This window comes from Coturnix japonica, chromosome 1 (assembly GCF_054131305.1).
Source record: "Coturnix japonica strain WE chromosome 1, WE-NBRP24, whole genome shotgun sequence".
NCBI classification, from domain to species: Eukaryota; Metazoa; Chordata; class Aves; order Galliformes; family Phasianidae; genus Coturnix; species Coturnix japonica.
In genome coordinates, this window is record NC_140663.1 from 12,083,407 (window position 1) to 12,105,796 (window position 22,390).

General features: G+C 37.6%; 1 protein-coding gene across 1 annotated transcript in view; it reads left to right on the plus strand.

The window, feature by feature from the left end:
- KMT2E (lysine methyltransferase 2E (inactive)) overlaps window positions 1-22,390 on the plus strand; it is a 53,300-nt gene that overhangs the window by 28,404 nt on the left and 2,506 nt on the right. Inside the window, 20 exon segments of the mRNA XM_015885824.3 lie at window positions 69-241; window positions 1,408-1,446; window positions 3,101-3,313; window positions 4,553-4,683; window positions 5,801-5,918; window positions 6,073-6,182; window positions 6,670-6,931; window positions 8,854-8,952; window positions 10,146-10,310; window positions 11,010-11,318; window positions 12,241-12,495; window positions 12,667-12,811; window positions 13,983-14,236; window positions 14,365-14,421; window positions 15,736-16,299; window positions 19,052-19,353; window positions 21,170-21,258; window positions 21,360-21,406; window positions 21,408-21,480; window positions 21,642-21,733. Coding sequence (XP_015741310.2) covers window positions 69-241; window positions 1,408-1,446; window positions 3,101-3,313; window positions 4,553-4,683; window positions 5,801-5,918; window positions 6,073-6,182; window positions 6,670-6,931; window positions 8,854-8,952; window positions 10,146-10,310; window positions 11,010-11,318; window positions 12,241-12,495; window positions 12,667-12,811; window positions 13,983-14,236; window positions 14,365-14,421; window positions 15,736-16,299; window positions 19,052-19,353; window positions 21,170-21,258; window positions 21,360-21,406; window positions 21,408-21,480; window positions 21,642-21,733 — 3,497 coding nt within the window.

The window sequence follows — 22,390 nt, forward strand, 5'->3', positions numbered from 1 at the left end:
TTAGAAGTAGTGGAGTAGCTAGTTAATGTTCTTTCTGATTGCTTATAAACTGTTCTTTATCTTTAAAGATGGGGATACCAGCGCAACAGAGAGTGGTGATGAAGTTCCTGTGGAACTGTATACTGCTTTTCAGCATACACCAACTACATTTACAATAGCTTCTCCAAGAGTTACAAAGGTCAATGATAAGAAGAGGAAAAAAAGTGGGGAGAAAGAGCAGAACATAGCAAAATGTAAAAAAGTAAGCAAATCTGATTTCTCTTTTTGTAACTGTTACAAATTATGGCTGTGTGACATCTCCTATCAATAGATGCTGGTTTTAAAATTCACACCATTGTTACTAATAATATTGTATTACCTGGGTTTACATTGAAATGTCATGCTTAGTTGCAGTACATGATACAGTCTTCCCTGCTTGTTGCCCCCTCATAAATTCAAAGAGAGATGTACTAGCTATGGCGGTTGAATTTTATAATTGAGACAGAATTTGTAAGGAGGAATTGCATTTTGCTGCACCACTTGATATTGCTGGAGAGGGGGCCGAGCAGGCTTCAGGTAACCAAAGAATTCTAAAATCTTTAGTTGTAGTGATTTACAATCAGAAACATTTTCTGCCTGGTGTTCGTTGGAGTTGAAATTGTCACCGGTGTTATCTAAAATAATTTGGTAAAGAGTGTATTGAGACAATACTGTTTAGATGTGAACAACATTTTCTCTGTGTGAAGGAGTAAAGTGACATTTCCTAAAATAATGAGTTGCTTTCTGTGGTTAAATTTCATGGGCTTAGATGAGAATTCTGTCCTTCAGAAGTGAAAAATGGATTCTGGCATCCATTTGGAGATATTAAGTATGTGTTTCCTTTTGAGTGAAAGGTTCTGAACATAGACTTACTGCAACATATTATTATGTTTTTATCTCCCAATGTAGTATGAGATGATCTAAAGAATGAAATTAGATTTTAGAAGGAAAAATAGTTTTATAGGTTATCTCTGACAGCTGCTTCCTGCTCGCCTCTTTCCACTACCAGTGCAGTAAAGTATTGGGACTATTTACACAGTTTCCTGCTAAGTATGGAGCTGTTCAATAAGTAATTCTAGAGCTGCTCTTCGTTGCATTGTGAAACTGCAGAAAGTTATGCTGTAATAGAGAGGCAGGTGGTGTAGGTGCATGGCCTACTAGAACCAAAATCTGATGCACTTTTAGTTTGAAATGATTTCAGTTTTTATTGCGTTTTATTGGAGATGAGCTGCTACCTTCCTGCAATTTCATTGTAACTTGTCTGTCTTCTTGCATGTTTTATTGAGGGTAGTCTGCAGTGAAAAAGAGTTAATTAGTTTATTGGTTTTGAATTCAGTAAGAGATTGTGTATTGCTATGTAAGAAAATAAACATATAACCTTTCTTTCAGGCATTTCGAGAAGGATCCAGAAAATCTTCAAGAGTAAAGGTAATGTGATTGTTTTGTTTCGTTTCAAACCCTAATTGTATGTTAATTAATGCATAGCTGCAGATGTGCTCTTGATGGTTTATAATACTTAAGTACTAAACTACTCTAAGTTACGGTATGATTATCATGGTAATTTTAAGCTGAGATGAAAAGCTCATCCTTTTGTTCTATGGATTTAAGCAAAGTAGTGTCATTTCTTTTTTCCTGAGAATATTTGGTTCTCGAGAATCAATGAAATGTTTAGGGCACATCTGTGCTATATGCAAGAGAATAAACTTGAGCGTACATCTCATTTGAACCTAGTAGCTCCAACTCAGAGCTAAGTTAGCAGTTCTGCTCTGTCATGCATTAGGTGTATCCATCTGATGGGACACTATTCACTGGGGCTGCTGTAGTTAAAGGAATGGTGTTTGGCATGTCTGCTTTCTAAGATTTAAGTTTATGTGGGAGAAAAATATGCGTAGTGTGAAAGTGAGGTATTTTCCACAATTCCTTCATCCTTGAGATAAATATCAGTAAGTAGGACACAACTGAGGCTTCAGAGATACGGCTGTGACTCGCAAATATCGAGACAAAATCAGGAAATCAGAGAACAAAATCTCTTTTTTGTTTGTTTTTGAATGTGGTGTTTGTATGGTTCTGTTGCTTTTGTTGTTTTTTTTTTCATAGTTTTCTTAGTTTCTTTCTTTCACTTTTTTTTTAATGCTGTTTATATGTATGGTTCCTTCAATGCACAAAATAAATATAATCAGTAACAGGTAAATTAAACTGCTGAACTACTTGCTGTTTTATTAATGTTTAATAGTGTCTCTGCTCAGGTGGATAGAAAAGGGAGCGTTGGCTGCTGCTGTCCGTAAGGAGCACTGGTTGGCTGCAGCCTGGCTGCTGTTTGTGAGGTCTGGAGGTACAATGGTACTTTCTTTAAAAGTGAAAGGACCCAGAGTGCTGCAGGGGAAATAAATGTTTAGTGAGGAACAGGCGAGGGGAGAAAAATGATTGGTGCTAAGCTTCTAACACTACAGTCTGTGCACCTTAATGTATTTGTGGTAGGTTTTGTAAAGTTTAGCTAAGCGTGAAGCAGAAAAATGTGACATAAGCCTTGAAGTTGAAAGGGGGATATTGGATCTGTGTGTAATGGAATGGAGGCTGGTTTGCATATGTTCATAAAAATTGAGAGAGATTTAATCTCAGTTCCTGCACTCATATTGCAGCGCAGTTGCGGGCGGAGACAGTGTCATTCTTCATCCTTGTCTCACTAAAAACTAGAATCGCTATTTAAGAGGATTGTATTCCTGAAGTTGGGCAATGTTTATGAAATGGTGCAGTTTTTAAAGGGCAAATACAATGCTATTGAATTCAGTGAAATGCTTTTAAGTAACTCAGAACTTTAAACCGGACTTCCTACAAACTGTACTTCCCCTTTGTATAGTAAAGGGGAACATGCATATGAAGTACAGTTATGATGGGTCTCAGTTTTCATAGGTACAAGAAAGAACAAGGCTGCATATAAACAAATTTAAGTGAATGGCATACCTTTACCCTTCATTTTGTAGCATGCTATAGACTTATTTTGTTAAGTGTACTAGTGGGAACATGTCTTTCACAATTTGTTTTTTCTTACCTTGTAATAAGTGATCGCTTACTTAATTTACAGGGCTCAGCTCCAGAGATTGATCCTACTGACAGTTCAAACTTTGGATGGGAAACTAAAATCAAAGCATGGATGGATCGTTACGAAGAAGCGAATAATAACCAGTACAGTGAGGGTGTTCAGAGGGAGGCTCAAAAAATAGCTCTGAGATTAGGCAATGGAAATGACAAGAAAGAAGTCAGCACCAGCAATCTGATTTTCAAACCTCCAGTAGAGGTGAGGGGCTGTGCCATGTTCTGTTATTGCTTGCTCTGTATTTGTGCTATGACCAAGATAGCCACTTGTTTTTATGTTTGCATATCAATTTTGAGAAACAGTTAAGATGCTTTATTAAGCCTGAAACATGAATTGTCATTAAAAATACTTTTTCTGTGGAGATCATAACACAGTAAACTTTTCTGCTTCTGTTTCTCTGATGTGTGAAGTCTATCAAGTATGATTAGAATAGGAATAAACGTAGAGTTACTTTTTTCTCTGTTCTGTACATCAACATGTTAACAGTCTGTTTTTCATAAGATGTGGTAAGTCAGTTCTGAATTTTTAGGTATTCAGATTTGAATATAACTAATTAGTTCACGAGGGGTGTTTCTGGCAGTAGTTGGTATCACAATTGGTGTTTGACTCTTGTGATCGTGTAATTTCTAGTTTATGAAAAGACTGTGCATTGTCTTTTTTTTTTTTTTTGGCCTTGACATTGGTTACTTAGCAGCTTAAAATCGGAGCCGTGTAATAGACCTTAGCATTTTGTAGCAGAAATCTCAAGGAGTAGTTACTGTGGCAGATTAATAGAAGCATCTTTGCTTCTTTTCCTCAAAGACGATCATGGCATATGGGACAGCCTCCTTAGAGGAATATCCCTGCTTACAGAGCCTTTTTCCTACATAGAGGCTACTTCCTTTTTGATTGGCGGTGACAGTTTTGAGAGGTGTGAGTTCACTAATTGTCAGGGTATGTATCAGTTTTTAATTAAAAGCCATCCTTTCATCTAAAGGTATGGAAATAAGTATAATAAATTTGCAAACTTTTCTAGGTTTCTTTATTATTTTGATATTTTCCTGTTCTGTTTTTTCTTGAATGAATAATGAATGTCCTTGTATATCTGCATGTTTTCATTTTGACTGAAGGAACTGAAGCCTTTTGAAAGCAGTGTGCAGAAATTCAGCATGTACTACTGGGAGCTAAGTGTACTGAGGGTTATGATACTTGAAGTGAAAACATCAGTGTGTTGTTTTCTCACCATACCACAATACAGGGCAATGACATTCCTTGAATTGCAGTTCATAACCAGTTGCATCGGTAGGGGAACAAGACATTCTGATTGAATTAGTCTGCAGGTTTAACAGCAAGAAGAGAGTAGTGTTGTTTAATAGCTGTGAAAGTATAATCTGCTATTAATAATAATAATGGGAAGAATGAAAGAAGATGAAATTAATAAATTAACTTCTGTCTTTGTAGAGCTACGTGCAAAAAAACAAGAAAATTTTAAAAGCTGCCAAAGACTTGCCTCCTGATGCACTTATTATTGAATACAGAGGAAAGTTCATGCTGAGAGAACAATTTGAAGCTAATGGATATTTCTTTAAAAGGTTTGTTTATTCCAAATGTTTTAATAAGGTAACTGCTAAAACACGGTTGTGCTGGACTTGTACCAAAGATGCAAGGGGATCTTAATTACCTGTGGTGTCTTGCGTTTTACTGTTGTCTGGTGAAAAATAATTGCAGCTGGTATCTGGTTTTCCCCCTTCTTCTCTGAGCATCATTACAATTTTTTTCAGGAGTTACTTTCCTCTTTTTTTTGTTCCTAGCTTGTTAGAGGATTCTTGTATTCTTATTTGGGAGTTGTACAGTGTAAGTTGTGCAGTACTGTTGACAGGTTCTGCTGTCCTAAAATAAAATTTAGAAAGTAATGGTAAAGGCTTTCTTTTGAGAGAGAGATTTTCATTCTTTCAGGCCAAGGACAGAACTGAACATGGATCAACTTGGCCCTTTTCACTGTCACAGTTCTCTAGTTTGTGGGTTACAGAGAAATGCAAATACACAACTGCTGCTTTCTTCTTCTGAACTGTTTTCACCAGTACCATTAAATGCAGGCACACCCTGGTAACGAGTTATTGCAAGAGGCCTGTTGGAGAAGAGCGATTGTAGATCCTTTTGCTCAGTAAAAGTGGAAGGCTTCCCAGGTATCTGCAGTAGCAGAAATACATCTTGGCAGAGCATTTAGATGTCCATGTTCTTCAAGAAGGTTGAATGCCAAGTGGTACTATGGGAATTAGGCAGGGATGCGGTTTTGTTTTGTCTTTGGCATTTTTTTATGGAGTCAGCCCTGTGAGGCACCTCCATTTCTACTGGAGTTTTGATTTAGAACTTGTAATTAAAAAAAGAAGTTCATTGAGAACACTGAAGAATCTTAACTTTGTGTCTTCCATAGTTAGTGCGTGCTCTGTTGCTATTCCTTCCTTTAAATCCTACGCAGAATGTTACATTCAGGCCTGCAACTCAAACTTTCAACATTCCAAGGATACAGCTGGAGAATGTACCCATTAGAATAATGAAGCTTCAAATACAAATGGATCGTTCTCAGATTAATCCACAAATTCAGTGAATCTGACATCATCATGATAATAAAATAACTAATGTAAAAAGTAGGTTGTATTTACAATCTTCTAAAAGGGTAACTGTCTGGTTTTCTTGTCTGTTTTTCAGGCCATACCCATTTGTTTTATTTTATTCCAAGTTTCACGGGTTAGAAATGTGTGTTGATGCAAGGACTTTTGGAAACGAAGCTCGATTCATCCGGCGTTCATGTACACCAAATGCAGAGGTGAGCATTTACATGAAGTTAAATTACCTTTTGGTTACTTAGATGGTCTTTTCTTTTTGTCATTTTCCAACTGACAATTCAAACACTTTTTTCTATGTAGTTTATTTCTCTATTTTTAATTTGTTATGATAAAGTAATATTCTCTTATCTGTAGGTGAGGCATGTAATTGAAGATGGAACGATTCATCTTTACATTTACTCCATCCATAACATTCCAAAAGGAGCGGAGATTACTATAGCGTTTGATTTTGATTATGGAAATTGGTGAGTATGTGGGCGTGTCATTCCAGAATACCTAAAATGCTTATCGACTTGTGATGTATTCAGGGGGACTTTGCTTTTTATATTATTTTTTTCCTTTCATGCTTTAATAATGTGATTTTGTACTTGGGTGTTCCAAGTAACTCTGTATGTGTGCTTACGTCTGGGAGCAGTCCATTTAGTTCGCATGTAGTTCTGCACAACACTGATGCTTTTCTGTGGTCTGCTGATAAAGTCAGCTTGGCTGAGCAGTATGTGTGTCTGGGTTTCCCCAGCATTTATTTTGTAAATTGCTTACTGTCTTTACAGAAATAAAGAACTTTCTAGTATATCTTGGTGAAAGCTTGAGTCAACTGATCTTAATATACTTAGTTTACATCAAAGCAGATGTTTAATGTGACCTTTACAAGTTACGTGACATAACGTTGTAAAGTGCCATTGCTTTACAACCTGATCAAAATATGTTTGCTTGCATTCTTTTCACTTTTAGTAAATACAAAGTGGACTGTGCTTGCCTCAAAGAAAACCCTGAATGTCCGGTTCTCAGACGTTCTGAGCCTACAGAAAACATCAACACTGGATATGAAACCAGAAGGAAAAAGGGAAAGAAAGAGAAAGATGCTTCAAGAGAGAAGGAGACTCAAAATCAGAATATCACATTGGACTGTGAAGGAGCAGCCACCAAAATGAAAATCACAGATAATAAACAGAGGAAGCTCTCTCCCCTCAGGCTGTCCATTTCCAATAACCAGGTATTGACACAAAAAGGATAACAAAACAGAGCTTTGAAATGCAAATAGTCTCCTTAGTGGTTACTAAAGGAATTTTAATGAGTAGCTGGAAAAGGGGGATGTGGATTTATTAGAAAATGATGAACAAAGTGTTTAGGGCTTTCATACCGTTTCTGATTTTCCTTAATATTTGATTGGATTAAAACATTTTGGTTCTCTTATGCATTATAACTGTACACTTTTTCCTCTGAATTTCTGTATGGATCTCTAATGTAAAAGACTCATGTCGTTTTCAGGATTTCCCAGTCCTCCTTGAAGCTCAGCCAACCAACAAGCCACATTACTCAGAAGTTCAGTCTATTAAGCGTAGCAGCGAATAGTGCTGCTTCTGTAACAAATCAAACTTCAGCCCCAAATACTGAGTTTTGCTTCTTCTATTTTCTTGTAAGCTGGTTAGAAATCTAAATAAAATTTGGAGGGCTGGGAGGAAGGTTCTGAACTAAGTGTGGTAAAGTTAGCTGGTAGTATCATGGCAGGCAATTTTAAGATCTGTCAGTATGAAGGAACTATTGAGAGAGATCATGAAATAAGCAAGTGATAAAGTTTTGCAGAGCAGATATTGAAGTCTTCACGTGAGGAGATGGTTACCTTGGTAACTACCTTTGTTTTTGCAGGGAAAGTACAATTGAAACTTTCTTTGAGTGTGATGGCTTGTGATGATGTTTTACATGGAGGGGAGGTAGTTTTTGTTCTAAGAGGGAGATGTTTTTAACTTCTTATTTTTTAATGCCAGTAGGAGTGAAGGTAATAACAGTGACAGGAACATATTTACATTGCTTTAAAATGCTTGGAAGTCTAGAAGGCATGGCATGTGACTGCTAAAAGAAAAAAAATAGGGAAAGAAAAAGAAAGGTTGCAAAGGCACTATATAAACCTTCCAGTCTCTCATGATTTTTTCATTGTTGCTGTTTTTAAACAAATGATAACTGGTGTTTGGAACCTTCTCCTGGGCTTCTGTGGTAATACAAAGTGCCTGTACAGAGCAGTCACAAGAGATGGATGTTTTTCCAAACTGAACTTAAAACACTAATTGTTGTGAAAAGAATAAAGCTGTTAAACATATCTAAATAGAGAAGCCAGTCAATTAATACATTTTTTCCTCTCACAAAGTGTATAATGTGAAGTTAAAAGAAAGCATATGGGAAAAATATTTGTCTTGAAAGTATATTTATATAAAAGAATTTTATGTAATCATTTATTCAAAAGGTAAAATTGTGTGTAGAAATAATGAACAGAAGACTCTTCTCAAAGTTACTGCTTGTTTTGTCTGAAACCACAAGGCCATTAGTAGTTAGCTAACATACATATTTCCCTATGGCATGGCACTGTCATTAGACATGTCATTAGACAGTATAGTGAGGTTGTGAATGTAGAATGTCACTTCAAGGGAATACACTTCTGAGCTAAGAAAAAATCCTGTGCAATTACTTTAACATCTCTTTTGGCATGACAGTATGCATTGCATTTCACTAATGGATGTTTAATATAAAGCTCTCTGATTCTTTAACTGATTAAGAACTGACTAGTTCAGTGGGCAGTGTTACTGCCCAAAAGTCTCTGTTGGTTTGGAGATTTAATTTGGATAATTTTGTTCAGGGGTGGATGGGTGGGCACGGGACCCCAAAATTAAAATCAGAATGCTTAAGAAAAGAGATACATACATCCTAAGCTCAGATGGAAAAAGATGTAGTCAGATGGTTATGTTTTTAGGTTTATCCAAAGGCACAAGTGGATCTTAGCATTCTTATATTTTTGTTGTCATTTACTGGCTTGCTTTCTTTTGAAGTTGTGATCTGAGGATTCTTAGTTTTGTGTAGCTTGTAGTTTTCCCTAGTTTGCAGGAGTAGCGGAGCTTCTATAAAGCAGTCATTTCCATCTTTCAGGAGCCAGATTTTATTGATGATATAGAAGAAAAAACTCCCATTAGCAATGAAGTAGAAATGGAATCAGAGGAGCAGATTGCAGAGAGGAAAAGGAAGATGGTAAGTTGGGAAGCAAGTAGCTGCATAAAGCTGTCACTAAGGCTCAGTGACACCTGCTCTTCCCATGCTAATTGCTGCTTTCTGTAGGCTTCTAGAATCTAAGTATATATGAAGACAGATCCTTATGTAAACTTCAGCTTAAAATTCAAGGCTTGCTATTTGAGCAAGAGCATTTCATGTGGCTTTATCATTGCTTTCTGATAAAAATCTGCTTTTACCTTCAAATGTGTCTCTATATAACCTCTTATTGCCTTAAAAAAAAAAAAAGACGTCTGTAGATATAGATTTTATTTTCTTTGCTCTTTGTTATTGTGCATTATTTTAATAGCTGTTTTATAAATAGCACTATGGATAGAGATTATTCTTTTAGCTCCATCGTGAAGATTGTGAATAAGCATAAATTTGCCTGTGTTCCACCAGTCAAACAGAAGTGGCAAAAGCGAGACTGGGCTGCTCATTCACTCATGTGAGCAGTATTTTTATGGACATTCTTTCCTTGAGACAAACACGCGTTGCTCTCAGTGCTGTTGAGCTGCAGGCCTTCAAAATAATTAAAGTTTTTAATAGAACCAGCCAAATTCCACAACATCTGTACTGTTTTAAGCAGTGCTCTGCTCAGATAGACTTTTACCTCGGTAAAAGGACTAGGACTTGAATTATGGTCTGACAGAAACTGTGACTTCTGTGGGTGATGTCATGTTATCTTATTTTGAAGTAGTGATTCTTGGATGCTGGTTGTAGATTTTGATAGAGTTTGTGGCACTTAGATAATTGACACAGAGGATAATGAAAATTTTTACTGTGCTTATTCTGTATATGTACTGGTATTTAATCTTTCTAGTCACGAGTGATTCACTGTTATTTATACAGGCAAGTAAGTGAGCCAATAGTGTGTTATGATCTTACGCTTATAGGCTAGCAGTATAGTAATAAACGATTATTTTTAGCAAGTTCTTAAATCTGAAGCAGGACTCTCTTCCTGTTTGTCAGGGTTGGTGAGAACGCGATCACTTCTTCATAAGTCTTCAGTAATTGCAGTTACTCTAACATTTCCCTTTCCTTTGGGCTTTTGCTGAAATTGATCTGCATGTCAACATACATTGTACGTGATCTGAAGGAAAAATAGTCACATTATTTATGTATGTGAATGATTATGACTGAAATGTGATGATGATTATTGTTATATCCATCAGACAAGAGAAGAACGGAAAATGGAAGCTATCTTGCAAGCTTTTGCCAGGCTAGAAAAAAGAGAAAAAAGAAGAGAACAGGCTTTGGAAAGGATCAGCACAGCAAAAACTGAGGTTAAATCAGAATGCAAGGAACCACAGATTCTCAATGACTCTGAATTTATTCAGGTAGTTATCTGAAACTTTATTTTAAGCTAGCTTTTTAACATGGCACTGTTTATCTGTTTGAATATTGAACCACACATAAAGATTGTGGGTGAGTGTTAACAGCTGCTCATTCTAGGCACAAGAGATGGTTTTCATTAGACGCCTTCTGTAACCAGTGGGAAAAGATGTGCTTTGTCAATAGGCTGTTCAGAGCAGGTCTTCTTTACTCTCTTGTTGCTGGTTACTAGTACATTTCTGTCCTCGAAGACGTTCGTACAGATTCTCAGTTTGGGTTGTTCTGTCAGCTTTTGCTGTTAATTATCTTATAACATTACTAAACAATAAATTACTAAACTGTATCAGTCAACTATAAATTAGAAAATCTATTGAATTGAAAGATATTCTGATGTAAGCTGCTAATTTCTAGCCCACAGATGAATGAATGATATGTAGCAGAGAAACTTGTGGTGGTCTGGCCAGTGACTGGTCTGTGTGAATTACCTGATGTATCACTGCCAGAACACTGGGAGGAAAGTATGGGAAGTCTAACAGCCTGCCTTGAAGAAGTCAGAGATAAATGATGTATTTCAGTTGCAAAAATAGAAATGATATAAAGGCATGTAATAAAGACATATTAAGAGTGAACTGATAATTCCTTTTAAAAAGATACGTAGCTTTACATGTGTTAGATCCATTTACTAGATTGGTGTTTTGTACCAGGAACCAGCAAAGGAAGAAGCTGTCACTAAGCCTACACCAGCCAAGGTTAATAGAGCTAAACAGAGAAAAAGCTTCTCTCGAAGCAGAACTCATATTGGACAACAGCGTAGACGGCACAGAACTGTGAGCATGTGTTCAGATATTCAGCCATCTTCTCCTGATGTGGAAGTAACGTCACAACATAATGAAGCTGAGAATACTGCACTGGTGGCTGAGCCAGAAACAGAAACTGTTGTTACTGAAATGGTTACCGAAACAGAAGCTCCAGCACTTAATAAATGTCCCGCTAAGTATCCTAAAACAAAGAAGGTATGTCTCCTAAGGGGTGGGGAGAGGAAGATGGACTTTAATAGTTTTTAAAAGATTATAGGCAGCTGCCTCTGTATCTTAAACGATGTGTTATTTTTTAAAATTTTCTTAAAAATTACACAGTCACTCACTGATATTAATTACAATTTACAAATATTGCATTACGTCCATTTAGATGTTGAGTTTTAATACAGCTTTTAGAACAGTTTTGGAACAAATGTTTTCTAAGGACAGACTTTCTAAATTGACTGCATTTTGTGTGTGTATAAATATACAAACTATAAGTAAAACTGTTAATTTCAAGGGGAGGGGGAAGAAATTGGTCAGCTTTACTACTTCTATTCATCATATGGTTTATAAGGTATCTTAGTGGCAGTAAACATAATATCTCGAAGGAAATAATGAGCTTTCAGTATTTCTGAGATGTCTGTTCTCCTAGTAATGCTCATAAAAGTTTAAAACCGTCCATCTTACAACTAAGAAAGCGTGTTTTATCTTCCAGTCTGTGCATTGCAGAGGATGATTAGAGCTGATTGTTTTGAAAACAACATCAAGAATTTGAGTGTGAATCTCTTAAACTTGCATATGAGTATTTGAAATACTTGAGTTCAGTTGCTTTAGTTGTTGTTCCCTGTTAATAGGAACTAAGATATACTGGCCTGTTTTTCAGAAATAGAAGAACAATAAAACCTCTTATGTTGCACAGTTCTATACTGATTCCTACCGTCACCCAGTTAACTTCATCAAAACCTTCTTCATGTTCTTAATCTCGTATGCAAGGAATATTTGTATTCTTCAGTTCTAATTGTTTTCTGATTTGTATGATGGATGAGTAGGTGAATAATAAGACTAAAATCTGTTTGAAAGCTACTAATGAAAACGCTTAAAAAACACTTATTCTTTTATTTTTCTCCTTATGTAGCACTTGGTAAATGAATGGTTAAGTGAAAAGAGTGATAAGACGGGGAAACCTACAGACAGTGTTTCAGAAAGGCCCCTGCGTATAACCACCGACCCTGAAGTTCTGGCTACTCAACTGAATTCTCTACCAGGTCTCACTTACAGCCCACATGTGTACTCTACTCCGAAGCACTATATTCGTTTTACTTCACCATTCCTTTCAGAGAAGAGGAGGAAAAAAGAACCTGTAGAAAACATGACCGGCTCTTGTAAGAAGGTAATGCTTCTCTTCATTATGGTTCTCCATGCATTATTACTTAAAAATAAGTCTTCATTTGCTAGCATGAATTCCAGCAGGGAAAAGCTGCTTGGCAAATTATTTGTAATATACATTTCACTGTGTATCTTTAAATTGTTAAGTCACTGATTTGAACTTATTTTATTACAGCGTTGGTTGAAGCAGGCTTTGGAAGAAGAAAACTCAACAGTGATTGATAGATTTAATTCGCCATTGCTGGAGGGATCTAGAAGTCCAGCCATCAACGGTGAAAATAAAAGCCCTTTATTGCTGAATGACAGCTGTTCCTTAACAGGTAAAGATTTCACTAATAAAATTCACACAAGTTGTGTCAGATTAGGTAGAAGTGGAGGACTGAAGTTATTTAAAGCAATGAGTTAATGAAATCCCGACAGTATTTTCCCTGTTTCCTGATGAAGGGCAACGAGGCTTGTGAAGGGCTTGGAGAATCAGCCCTACGAGGAGAGGCTGAGGGAGCTGGGGCTGTTTAGTCTGGGGAAAAGGAGGCTGAGGGGAGACCTTATCGCCCTCTTCCAGTACCTGAAAGGTTCTTACAGTGAGAGCAGGGCAGGTCTCTTCTCACTAGTGACAAGTGACAGGACGAAGGGAAACGGCCTCAAGTTGCATCAGTGCAAGTTTAGGTTGGATATTAGGAAGAACTTCTTTACAGAAAGGGTAGTTAGGTACTGGAATAGGCTCCCCAGGGAGGTGGTTGAATCGCCATCCCTGGATGTGTTTAAGAGCCATTTGGATGTGGTGCTCAGGGATATGATTTAGTGTAGGGTTTTTAGAGTTAGGGTACTGGTTAGACTGTGGTTGGACTTGATGATCTTCACGGTCTTTTCCAACCTGGGTAATTCTGTGATTCTATGTTTTGCCTTTTGGATGGTTGTTGGAAAGAAAAGCTCAGTTAAATAATGGTTGGTTTTATTTTCTCCTTTAATGTGCAATTGATATTAAATAAGTAGCAACTATTTCTCATAGTAAATGTGGACATTCAGTCAACAAAAAGGCTAGTGGTTTTGAGTATGAATATCAGGAAGTATGAGGTCAGATTACAGATTAATTGTACATGCTGTTAGGGTTAGATGTACTCTTAAATTCAGTGGCCCCATTGCATGTGGGAATCTTAGTCAGCTTTTCAGGAGTAACAGGAAATGGAAACATGCGAGAAGCTAAGCATAATTTCTTAAGGGTATGGAACATATTAGATGATCCCTTGAATTTCCACTTCTTAAGTGAGCATTTGTTTGGAAATGTAAACAGTTCTTCCCATTATCTTGGCAACAAAAAAAAAAAAAAGGGTAAAGAAAAAAAATAGTGATCTCTGCTTCTTGTTAATTGTTCTTCAGGAATTCTGCCTGCAAGGTATTTGTCTTAGTATTGTTTGAATGTAATTCATAATTGTATTGCACTGAGCAATTAATGGGGATTGCTCTTGCTTTTTTCCCCTAATTTCAATGCAGATCTAACAACACCTCTAAAAAAACGAAGACTGTACCAGCTTTTGGAGTCTGCATTCTCAGAAACCTCTACACCTACTCCTTCTCCGTATGCCACACCAACTCATGCTGATACTGCTGCCTCGGAGCCATTGATGTTTGCTACTCCTCCTAGGGTAAAAACAGAGGATGAAGCTTGTAGAAATGGTTACAAACCCATTTATTCACCAGTTACTCCTGTAACTCCATGCATACATGGAAATACCATGCACTTTGAGGTGAGATTTATAATGTATTTCACATTCTTTATTGTTGTGTAAATCAGTGTTTGTGTGTTACGAGGGGGTGTCTTGCATCTTTCTTTGCTAACAGTTAGATTGACTTTCCATTTCTTCTGTTCATCTAGAATATTTCCTCACCTGACAGTTCCCCAGAAATAAAAAGGCGAGCTTACAGTCAAGAGGTAAGAATATTTGCTTAAACCTCTGAATGTTTTCTTAATTTCATTTGTATATCAGCGACATAACAGATGAGTATGGAAAAACAACACTTGAGCTTTTCTGGCTGTATCTAAGTTTAAATTAACATTCTCCTTTTTATCAGTGTTTCTTAAACACTGAGCCTAATTTTGCTTAGAGTGAGAGAGCACAGAAGGATAAATATTATGGTTGTGGTGTTTTATCGGGGGTACACCGAGTGCTACAGACATGTCTGGAATATCCCCGTGTGAGCGTATGCTCTGTTGCTTGCGAATAAGCCGTGTGGTCGAACCACTAGAGGGCGACTTGGTTTATAGATACGAGAACAACTGCAGGGATGTTTCTGTCTGTAAAATGAAAATTCCACAGCAGTGTGGGGCTTGAGTTGTGTGACAGCTACCGAATTTACATAACTGTGATGAACCATGAACTTAATAGGACCTGAAAGGAAAAGGTAATAAAACGTTCAAGTGGTTATTTCTGGAGAGCTTCACTTCTGCTGTAAACGAATGATCCAGATACTTTTTTTCCTGTGGGCTAAGTACATATGTAAGTAGAAAAGTTAATTATTTTTAAGTCAAAATGTTAACAAATATTGAAACACAAATTTTTTCATGTAGTCATTACTGTTGATTAAATCCAACAGCTCCTTTCAAACTAATGTAACTGACTATTTCAGCATCTAGCTGACTCAAAAAGAGGAATTTTACTTAAGAATTTTGTGTTGCAAAAGGATTATAAAGCCTTAAAACAGGTTGGTTTAGTAAGGATAACTCTAGGCTGGGGAATGTGCAGAGTTTCTTTTGATTAGAACAATTATAAGAAATACTGAAGTCAGTTTCTGTAGGTTCTCATATTTTCTTTCCTTTGCAGAACCATGAATTTAGTATGGTCTTAAAATTCTTCATTGCCCTGGAAAAGCTTCCCCCTCACCACCCTTTTTTTCTTGAAGTAAATGTTTTGATACCGAGGATCTATTTTATGTTTAAGTTCAGAAAGTCCTTTGTAACCAGGGACTTGCTCCTGTTGAAGCTCTTCTTCCTTTGCCAGTCATAAGCAAACACTGGTACTGAAAGTTTATTTCGATGTGGGCTAATGTATACATATGTATTTTAATTTAAAATCCTCTTAATAGCAGTAGTAGAAAAAATATTTGGCTACACAGCTGTTTTTTAAACACATGATACTGCAAAGTCCTTAATTTCATTTAAAAGTATAGATGAATGTCAGAATGATTTTACTCCACAATTGCAATATGGAAAAATAATTTACATTTTCTTGTTTTATTTTTCATACAGGGATATGACAGAGCATCAATTCTAGCACTGAATTCTTTCAGAAATTCCAACCTGACAGAAATGGGCCTGCAGGAAATAAAGACTATTGGATATTCCAGTCCAAGAAATAGAACTGATGTGACAAGGCAGTGCACAGGAGAAATGGAATCTGTGTCAGAACTCCAGCTGGGACTCGAAGTAATTGAGCAAAGCACACTGCATAAAAACCTGGAAGCCCCTACACATGATAGGACTGACTCAAGCAGCCAATTAGAAACTGCTCATTGTGGACGGGGCACGATTTATTCTTCCTGGGTAAAAAGTCCCGACAGGACAGGTGTAAATTTCTCAATGAATTCTAATTTGAGGGACTTGACCCCTTCACATCAGTTGGAGGTAGGAGGTGGATTCAGAATAAGTGAGTCAAAGTGCCTGATTCAAGACGATGCTAGAGGCATGTTCATGGAAGCATCTGTTTTTTGTACTTCAGAAGATGGAATTGCATCTGGCTTTGGAAGGACTGTCAATAATGACAACTTGATGGATGGGAATTGCACACCCCAGAATCCTCCACAGAAGAAAAAGGTTATAATTTTAAGAATCATTTTGTGTCTCTCACACAGGCTGCATCTCTTACATATTTTTCTATAGCAGAAAGAAGCATTAGCAATATAAATATATATGTATATATATATATATAATATATATATGGCTAATTTTTATTTAATGTGGGTATTATTCAGGAAAACCCAAGATAAGGCAAAAGGAAAGTTGCATTCATCCATTAGTAAATTCAGATTTTCAAAGTATTATATAAAAACATAATTATTTTCATTTTTACTTCATGTTATTTCATACAAGTCATAAATGAATTAATAAATAACTACTTTTCAGGTTTAAAAACAGTTACTTGTGCTACCACAAATTAAAATGTTCAGCCAGAATAGTGCCATCTTAAATCATGTACAAGGAACATCTCTGTGAATTAGTTGCACTAGCAGGTTTATGATTCTAGTGCTTCAGAACTCTAACGTTCATGTACATGCAGTATCTTTGTTTCACTGTTACAAGCACGCACAAATCCATACAAGAAATCCTTTATCTTAATTTCTTCTTTTATAAAGCATTTGCTTTGGTAGACATACACAACAGAGAATTGCTGTTCTTCTCAAACAGCCCCTGTAGGTAACGTCTATCACTGTGGTCAGATGGAAATAAAGTTGGAAGTTAAGCCTGTGTGAATATCCTGACTACTGTCAGGTTAAAGCTCCTTGGCTCCATACAGAAAGGTTGAGAGATGTTGGAAATAATGGCTTCCAATGTGGCAGTTACTCTCATAACAGTCTGTAGAATTTATTGAATTATGTTCTTCAAGAAAGTAATAGTTGAGGGACTGGAGGTGAGTTTTGTCTGTGTGTGTATTATATACATTTATGTCCAGTGGGGTGTTTTGGTCATGTCACCTTGGACTTCCCTGGGAGCATCCTACAAGGGTGTGACCCATGACTGTCACAAGTTGCTTTACCTCTCTTGGTACCCAGATATAACTAAAACAAGGTAGCAGCCATGTTCTCACATGGTCCTGACCCTGACAAGTTCTGTAGTTCCCATTCTGTATTCCTGCTGATTTGCAAAGCAGCTGAACGTGGGAGTTGTTAAAATTTCTTCAGCTGCTTCTTTTATCTGATGGGGAAGTGAATTTCTTCTCAAGTCGCAGCATTGCATCATTTGTGCATCAGTAACACCCCATTCTCTTACGGCAGCCCATTCTTTTCCTGGCTGTTACTACTTAGTGCTTGTGCTGCACTAATGCACAAATGAAAAACCTGTGGTTCTCCCTCTGCCTCCCTTGCACACACAGACTCTCTGCCTAAAATCTTGGTTTGAGGAAACAACTACAGGAAATTGTACCTCTGAGAGAATGGCTTTCTGGTTTTGTAAGGGTGCACGCATGCATTCAAGTATACTTTGCAATCTAAAAGGACTGGGGCAAATTTCACTTAAGGTGAGGGAAGTATTCAGGTATTTTTTTTGAGAATAAAAATAGAAGTCGATGAGGTGGTGAGATACGCACGTCCTTGTGCAGTTATTAAAGGAGGGATTTCTGTATCTCAGCATCTCTTTGGTGTTTCCTTTTCTCAGCACTGTACAAGTTTATCCCATTTCAATATGGCTCTGTACATGGTGGGCACGGATAAGATTTCATCTGTTCCTGTGATGTGGAAAGTATAAAATATTTCAGAGCAAGATCAGTTCTAAAGCTAGACTTTTTCCTGGGAAGAATTAAGTGGTTTGGACTTCTTATGCTGCCATACAGATGAGTTTTGAATGGATAGAAAACAACTACATGGGGCTGTGGACAGAGCAGCCTTGTTGCTTTCTAGCTCTGAGTAGAAGTGGACGTCAGCTTTTAGTGAGGACTAAGATAGTTCCCTGATACAGAGGAGGAAAGGCATGAAATGAAACTTCCACAGCACAGGCTTCCTTAAAAAAGCATGAAGGTGTCTGAATGTCAGCATTATAGCATGCTGTGTCAGATTGTGAAGATATGTAATGAAAGCATTTGAAAATCTGTTTTTCTCAGTGGAAGTAATCTATTAATGTTCTAGATTTCTAATCTATGGAAGTTAGTGTTTTAATTTATATAGGAACTCGTCTGTATGTGTGTATATGTGTATACACACATAAATACGTATAAAGTATACACACAGACAGATGTGAAGTAGGACTGCTCATCTCTTCCCATATCATTGGTTTTGGTAATAAACTTTTTACTTGAAATTGATGACTGAAATATTTTCTGAATTGATGTGTAAAGGCACTGATTTGAATCAGATTGTGAAAAGAACATGAGGCAAATTCCTTGTTAAGAAAAACATATAAAGAGCTCAGAGAATCTCACCATTTATGCAGTAGAGTGAAGCAAAAGTTTAGTAGATTTTTCACATGGGATCAAGGGTGAAAGTGACTCAGTCTCTTAAACTCAGCATTATGTTACCAAAATGCTCTTCCCAGTTCCAGGAGGAACCACAAAGTACTTTGTAGCTTCAGCCAACAGTATGATTATAGCAGCAAATCTTTCTGACCCACATCAACTTCTGCCTCTTCCCTGGGCAAAATGCACACCTCCTCCTCCTGGCAGAAGCTCTTTGCAACTTCTTCATAGTCATTACTACCTTGGTGCCGTGTAAATTTGCTCCAAACGTGATGAAGCATCTTCTGTTAAGCTCTGTGTTTTCTTCTAGAACCAAGTAAATGGTATCTTACTGAGGAAATGTATTAACTGAAAATGTCAAGAAGGAAATGAGTGAACTTTCTTCTGATCTTCTCTCCATAGGTATCCTTGCTAGAATACCGTAAGAGACAACGAGAAGCTAGAAAAAGTGGCTCCAAGACGGAAAACTTTCCCCTCGTTACTGTGTCTCCTCATGCTGCTGGTGGAGGAAACATAAGTAGTAACAGTGGTGCTAATGATGGGTTTAACAACAGTGGTGAAAATGGGGAGCAAACTGATAGCGCTGCAAGTCTGCCTGTACCACTGCCAACTGCTGCTTATAATGCAGCTCCAGAAGACGTGGGCAACAACAGTGCAACCAAGGAAGCTTCTTCCAGTGAGAAGAACGAGCCTGAGGTTCAGTGGTAAGTAACTAACCGGTAGGACTAAAGTTCTGAAACATTATTTACTTAATCTCTGTCACTTCTCGTTGGAGTCTGTTTTGTTAATAAGATTACTGATCAGAAAGCCCTTTTTTCAGATTAGAACAGTTGTCTGACCTCTTACCTCAGCAATGTAGCAGATACCTCACAGAGAAGAAAATATATGGAAAATTATGTGTAAAATATGTCAACTTATTTTTATTCAGGTTTGGTTTGTTTTTTTCAAGAGCGAAAAAAAGCGTTAGCTTGAACAAAACAGGTCACCTTGTTGTGTAGGTTATAAAGTGGTATAAGTTAAGGGCAGGTGTGACTCATGAAGAAATGGTATTGCATTCCTTCTGCAGTGTTCTTGGTAAGCTGTGTGGAGGCGGGAGCTGGATGGAGAGGGTGCTGGGAGGGCTGTGAGAGAGCTGAGTCTGCTTTTCAGCATGGCCTCAGCTTTGCATTTAGCTTCCTTGTATTGCTGCTACTTCATCTATGGCTAAAGATTTGTTCTTTTAGATCTCAAAAGCTTTCCAAAAATATCGTAGGGAAGAAGGAAAGGAGTAATCTGTGATGATGAACAAAAGCTTTTTCAGTGGGAGGTCTTTTTCAATGATCTAGTTGGAATGCATTTTTCTTGTTTGCTGTTATTTACAGTGTACAGTAACAGCATGCAGTCTACCTAAGAGTTCCTTCTGCTCAGGTAGGCAGTGTGTGTAGGTATGTGCATAGTTGCTTATGGTGGCTGGATGGCTCCCCTGTGTGCAAACAATATGCTGCATTGTACTCCACACCAGATATTCCAGCAGTCTTAAAAGCAGATGCATTGTGAAAGGGGAAGACATAGCATGGCTTCAATTTGTGCAGCTTTTCCCACTGTGTTCTTAGGTAGCCTGAAAATAGCTAGTTGCTCGGCCAACTCTTGTCTCTCAAGCATTATTGGAACAAAATAAGCACTGCAGTTCTTTATGCTGTAGTGAAGGCCTGAGAGTGTTGCAGAAGAACATGGGCTGAGGCATTGAGTACCACCCTGCTTAGATTGCTCCAGCTGTTCCAGAATAGAAGGATTTTGTAGAGCCAGCTGAAGGGACAACATAAGTGCAGCCTTCAGTGTTTCACTGAAAAGTGGCTGTAAGTCCATTACGCACAAGGCAGTGTATTGTATTTCAAGGAAAGAATGTGGGGGATAGGCTGAACCCCAACATTTACTTTAGTTGCAGCAGTGTTGTGGAGTATTGCCATATGATCTTGCCTAAAAGAGTAATTGAGTTTGTAACTACAGAATGGTGTCATTACTGTTCTTTATCACATTGTGTGTAACTGATCATGAGAGGCATAGCTGTTGTTCTACTTACTATCTAGCAAGATGAATCAAAAGCTTCACTTGTTTTCATCTACAGTTGTGCAGTATTTACAACTGTGGATCTGTTACTAAAGGGCAAGTTACTTTATAGTAAAGATAGGACTTTTGAAGTGTGCTTTCTACAAACAGGGAGAGTATGAAGCAGTACTCACTACCTGTAGTTTTTTAAATGTGTCTTTTGGTTTGACAGCTGAGAATTAAACAACTCCACATGGCTATGAAAGAAAGGAATTGACATTTCTTATTATAGGTAATAGGGTTGCAGGAAATCAGTGTATTTAAAATGTGAGAAAATAAAATGCCTAACAAATGGCATTTCTTCTGTAGCATGAGTATTGGCTCTTGAATGCAGCCAACCATGTAAACTTAATGTGCCCCAGCATTTGCATATAGTCTGAAATTTGGCCCGTGGGGGTTTATCATCTTAAATTAGAATGTGCTTCCCTCTTCCAGGACTGCATCAACCTCTGTGGAACAAGTGAGAGAACGAAGTTATCATAGAGCTTTGCTTCTCAGCGATCATAGGAAAGACAAGGACTGTGGTGAGTTCATTTATTACACTGAAGGTAGATACCTCTAACCAATTCCCCCATGGTAGCCACCAATCGTTCTAATGCCGTGTTTGGGTCTGCTTCATCTGTAGGGGGAGAGTCACCCTGTAGTCCATGCTCACCGTCCCATGTTCAGTCTCCCACCTTCATCTCATTCAAATCTCATTTCCCAGTTGCAGCTTAAGGTCCATTCTTTCACTGAATGTATGGAAGGTCAGTAAGCAGACGACCTTGTGTGACACTTGATATATTTGAATGATCTCTTACAACAACTTCAAGTAGCTCTTTTAAAGTCAGATATGAAGTGCTTAGTGTTCTTTGCAAGATGCTTCCTTTTCCTCACTTCAGTATTAATCTCGAATTTATGTCTGTAGAACCTGATGCTGAAAATCCAGAGCCTACTTCTGAGTGTCCATCCCCAGATACTTCACAGAAGACATGCAGGAGTCCTTCAAAAGCAAGCAAGGTAATACAGTGTGTATGCAGGTGCATGTGCACTTGGTGTGCATTGGAACCATGTGTACATGTCTCCAGTTAATTTTTATAACGTTACCATCGTGCTTTACTATTTAGCTGAAGATGTATGTGATATTTCTGTTAAATTACTTAATGTGGGTAAACGTCTGTTAGAACATTTGCAGAAGTTCCAGCATGCTAAAAAGTTTGTGTTCTGTTCCTCAGTAGCCATATCTGCTCCTCTGTGGTCTTGCGTTCTGTAGTCACAGAAGAGGTTTTGTCAGTGGATTCAGTATTGCTACAGTTCTGCAGGTGGAATGCTGAAGAACTGGCAGAACCGACAGCAGTAGAATGACTGAAGTGCTCCTCCCCTTAGCAGGAGCTGGCTCTTGCCAGGCCAGAAGTAGTGCTGCTTCTCAGTAGAGGCAGCGATATGAAGAAAGCCATTCAGGAGTTCTGTGTACATTATGAAATGCAGTAGTTCAGGTTGTAACGACCAGTCTGCTTGCTCGTATTCTACCAGTTCTAGAATGTTCAATCACTCTGAAAAAATACTTTATTAGTAATTATTCCTTTCAGACTTGGAAATGTGAAACTAACAAATAGCACATTATTCTGGCTTTGCCTCAACAGGCCATGTTTCTGTTACTAGTTCTGAATGCACTTG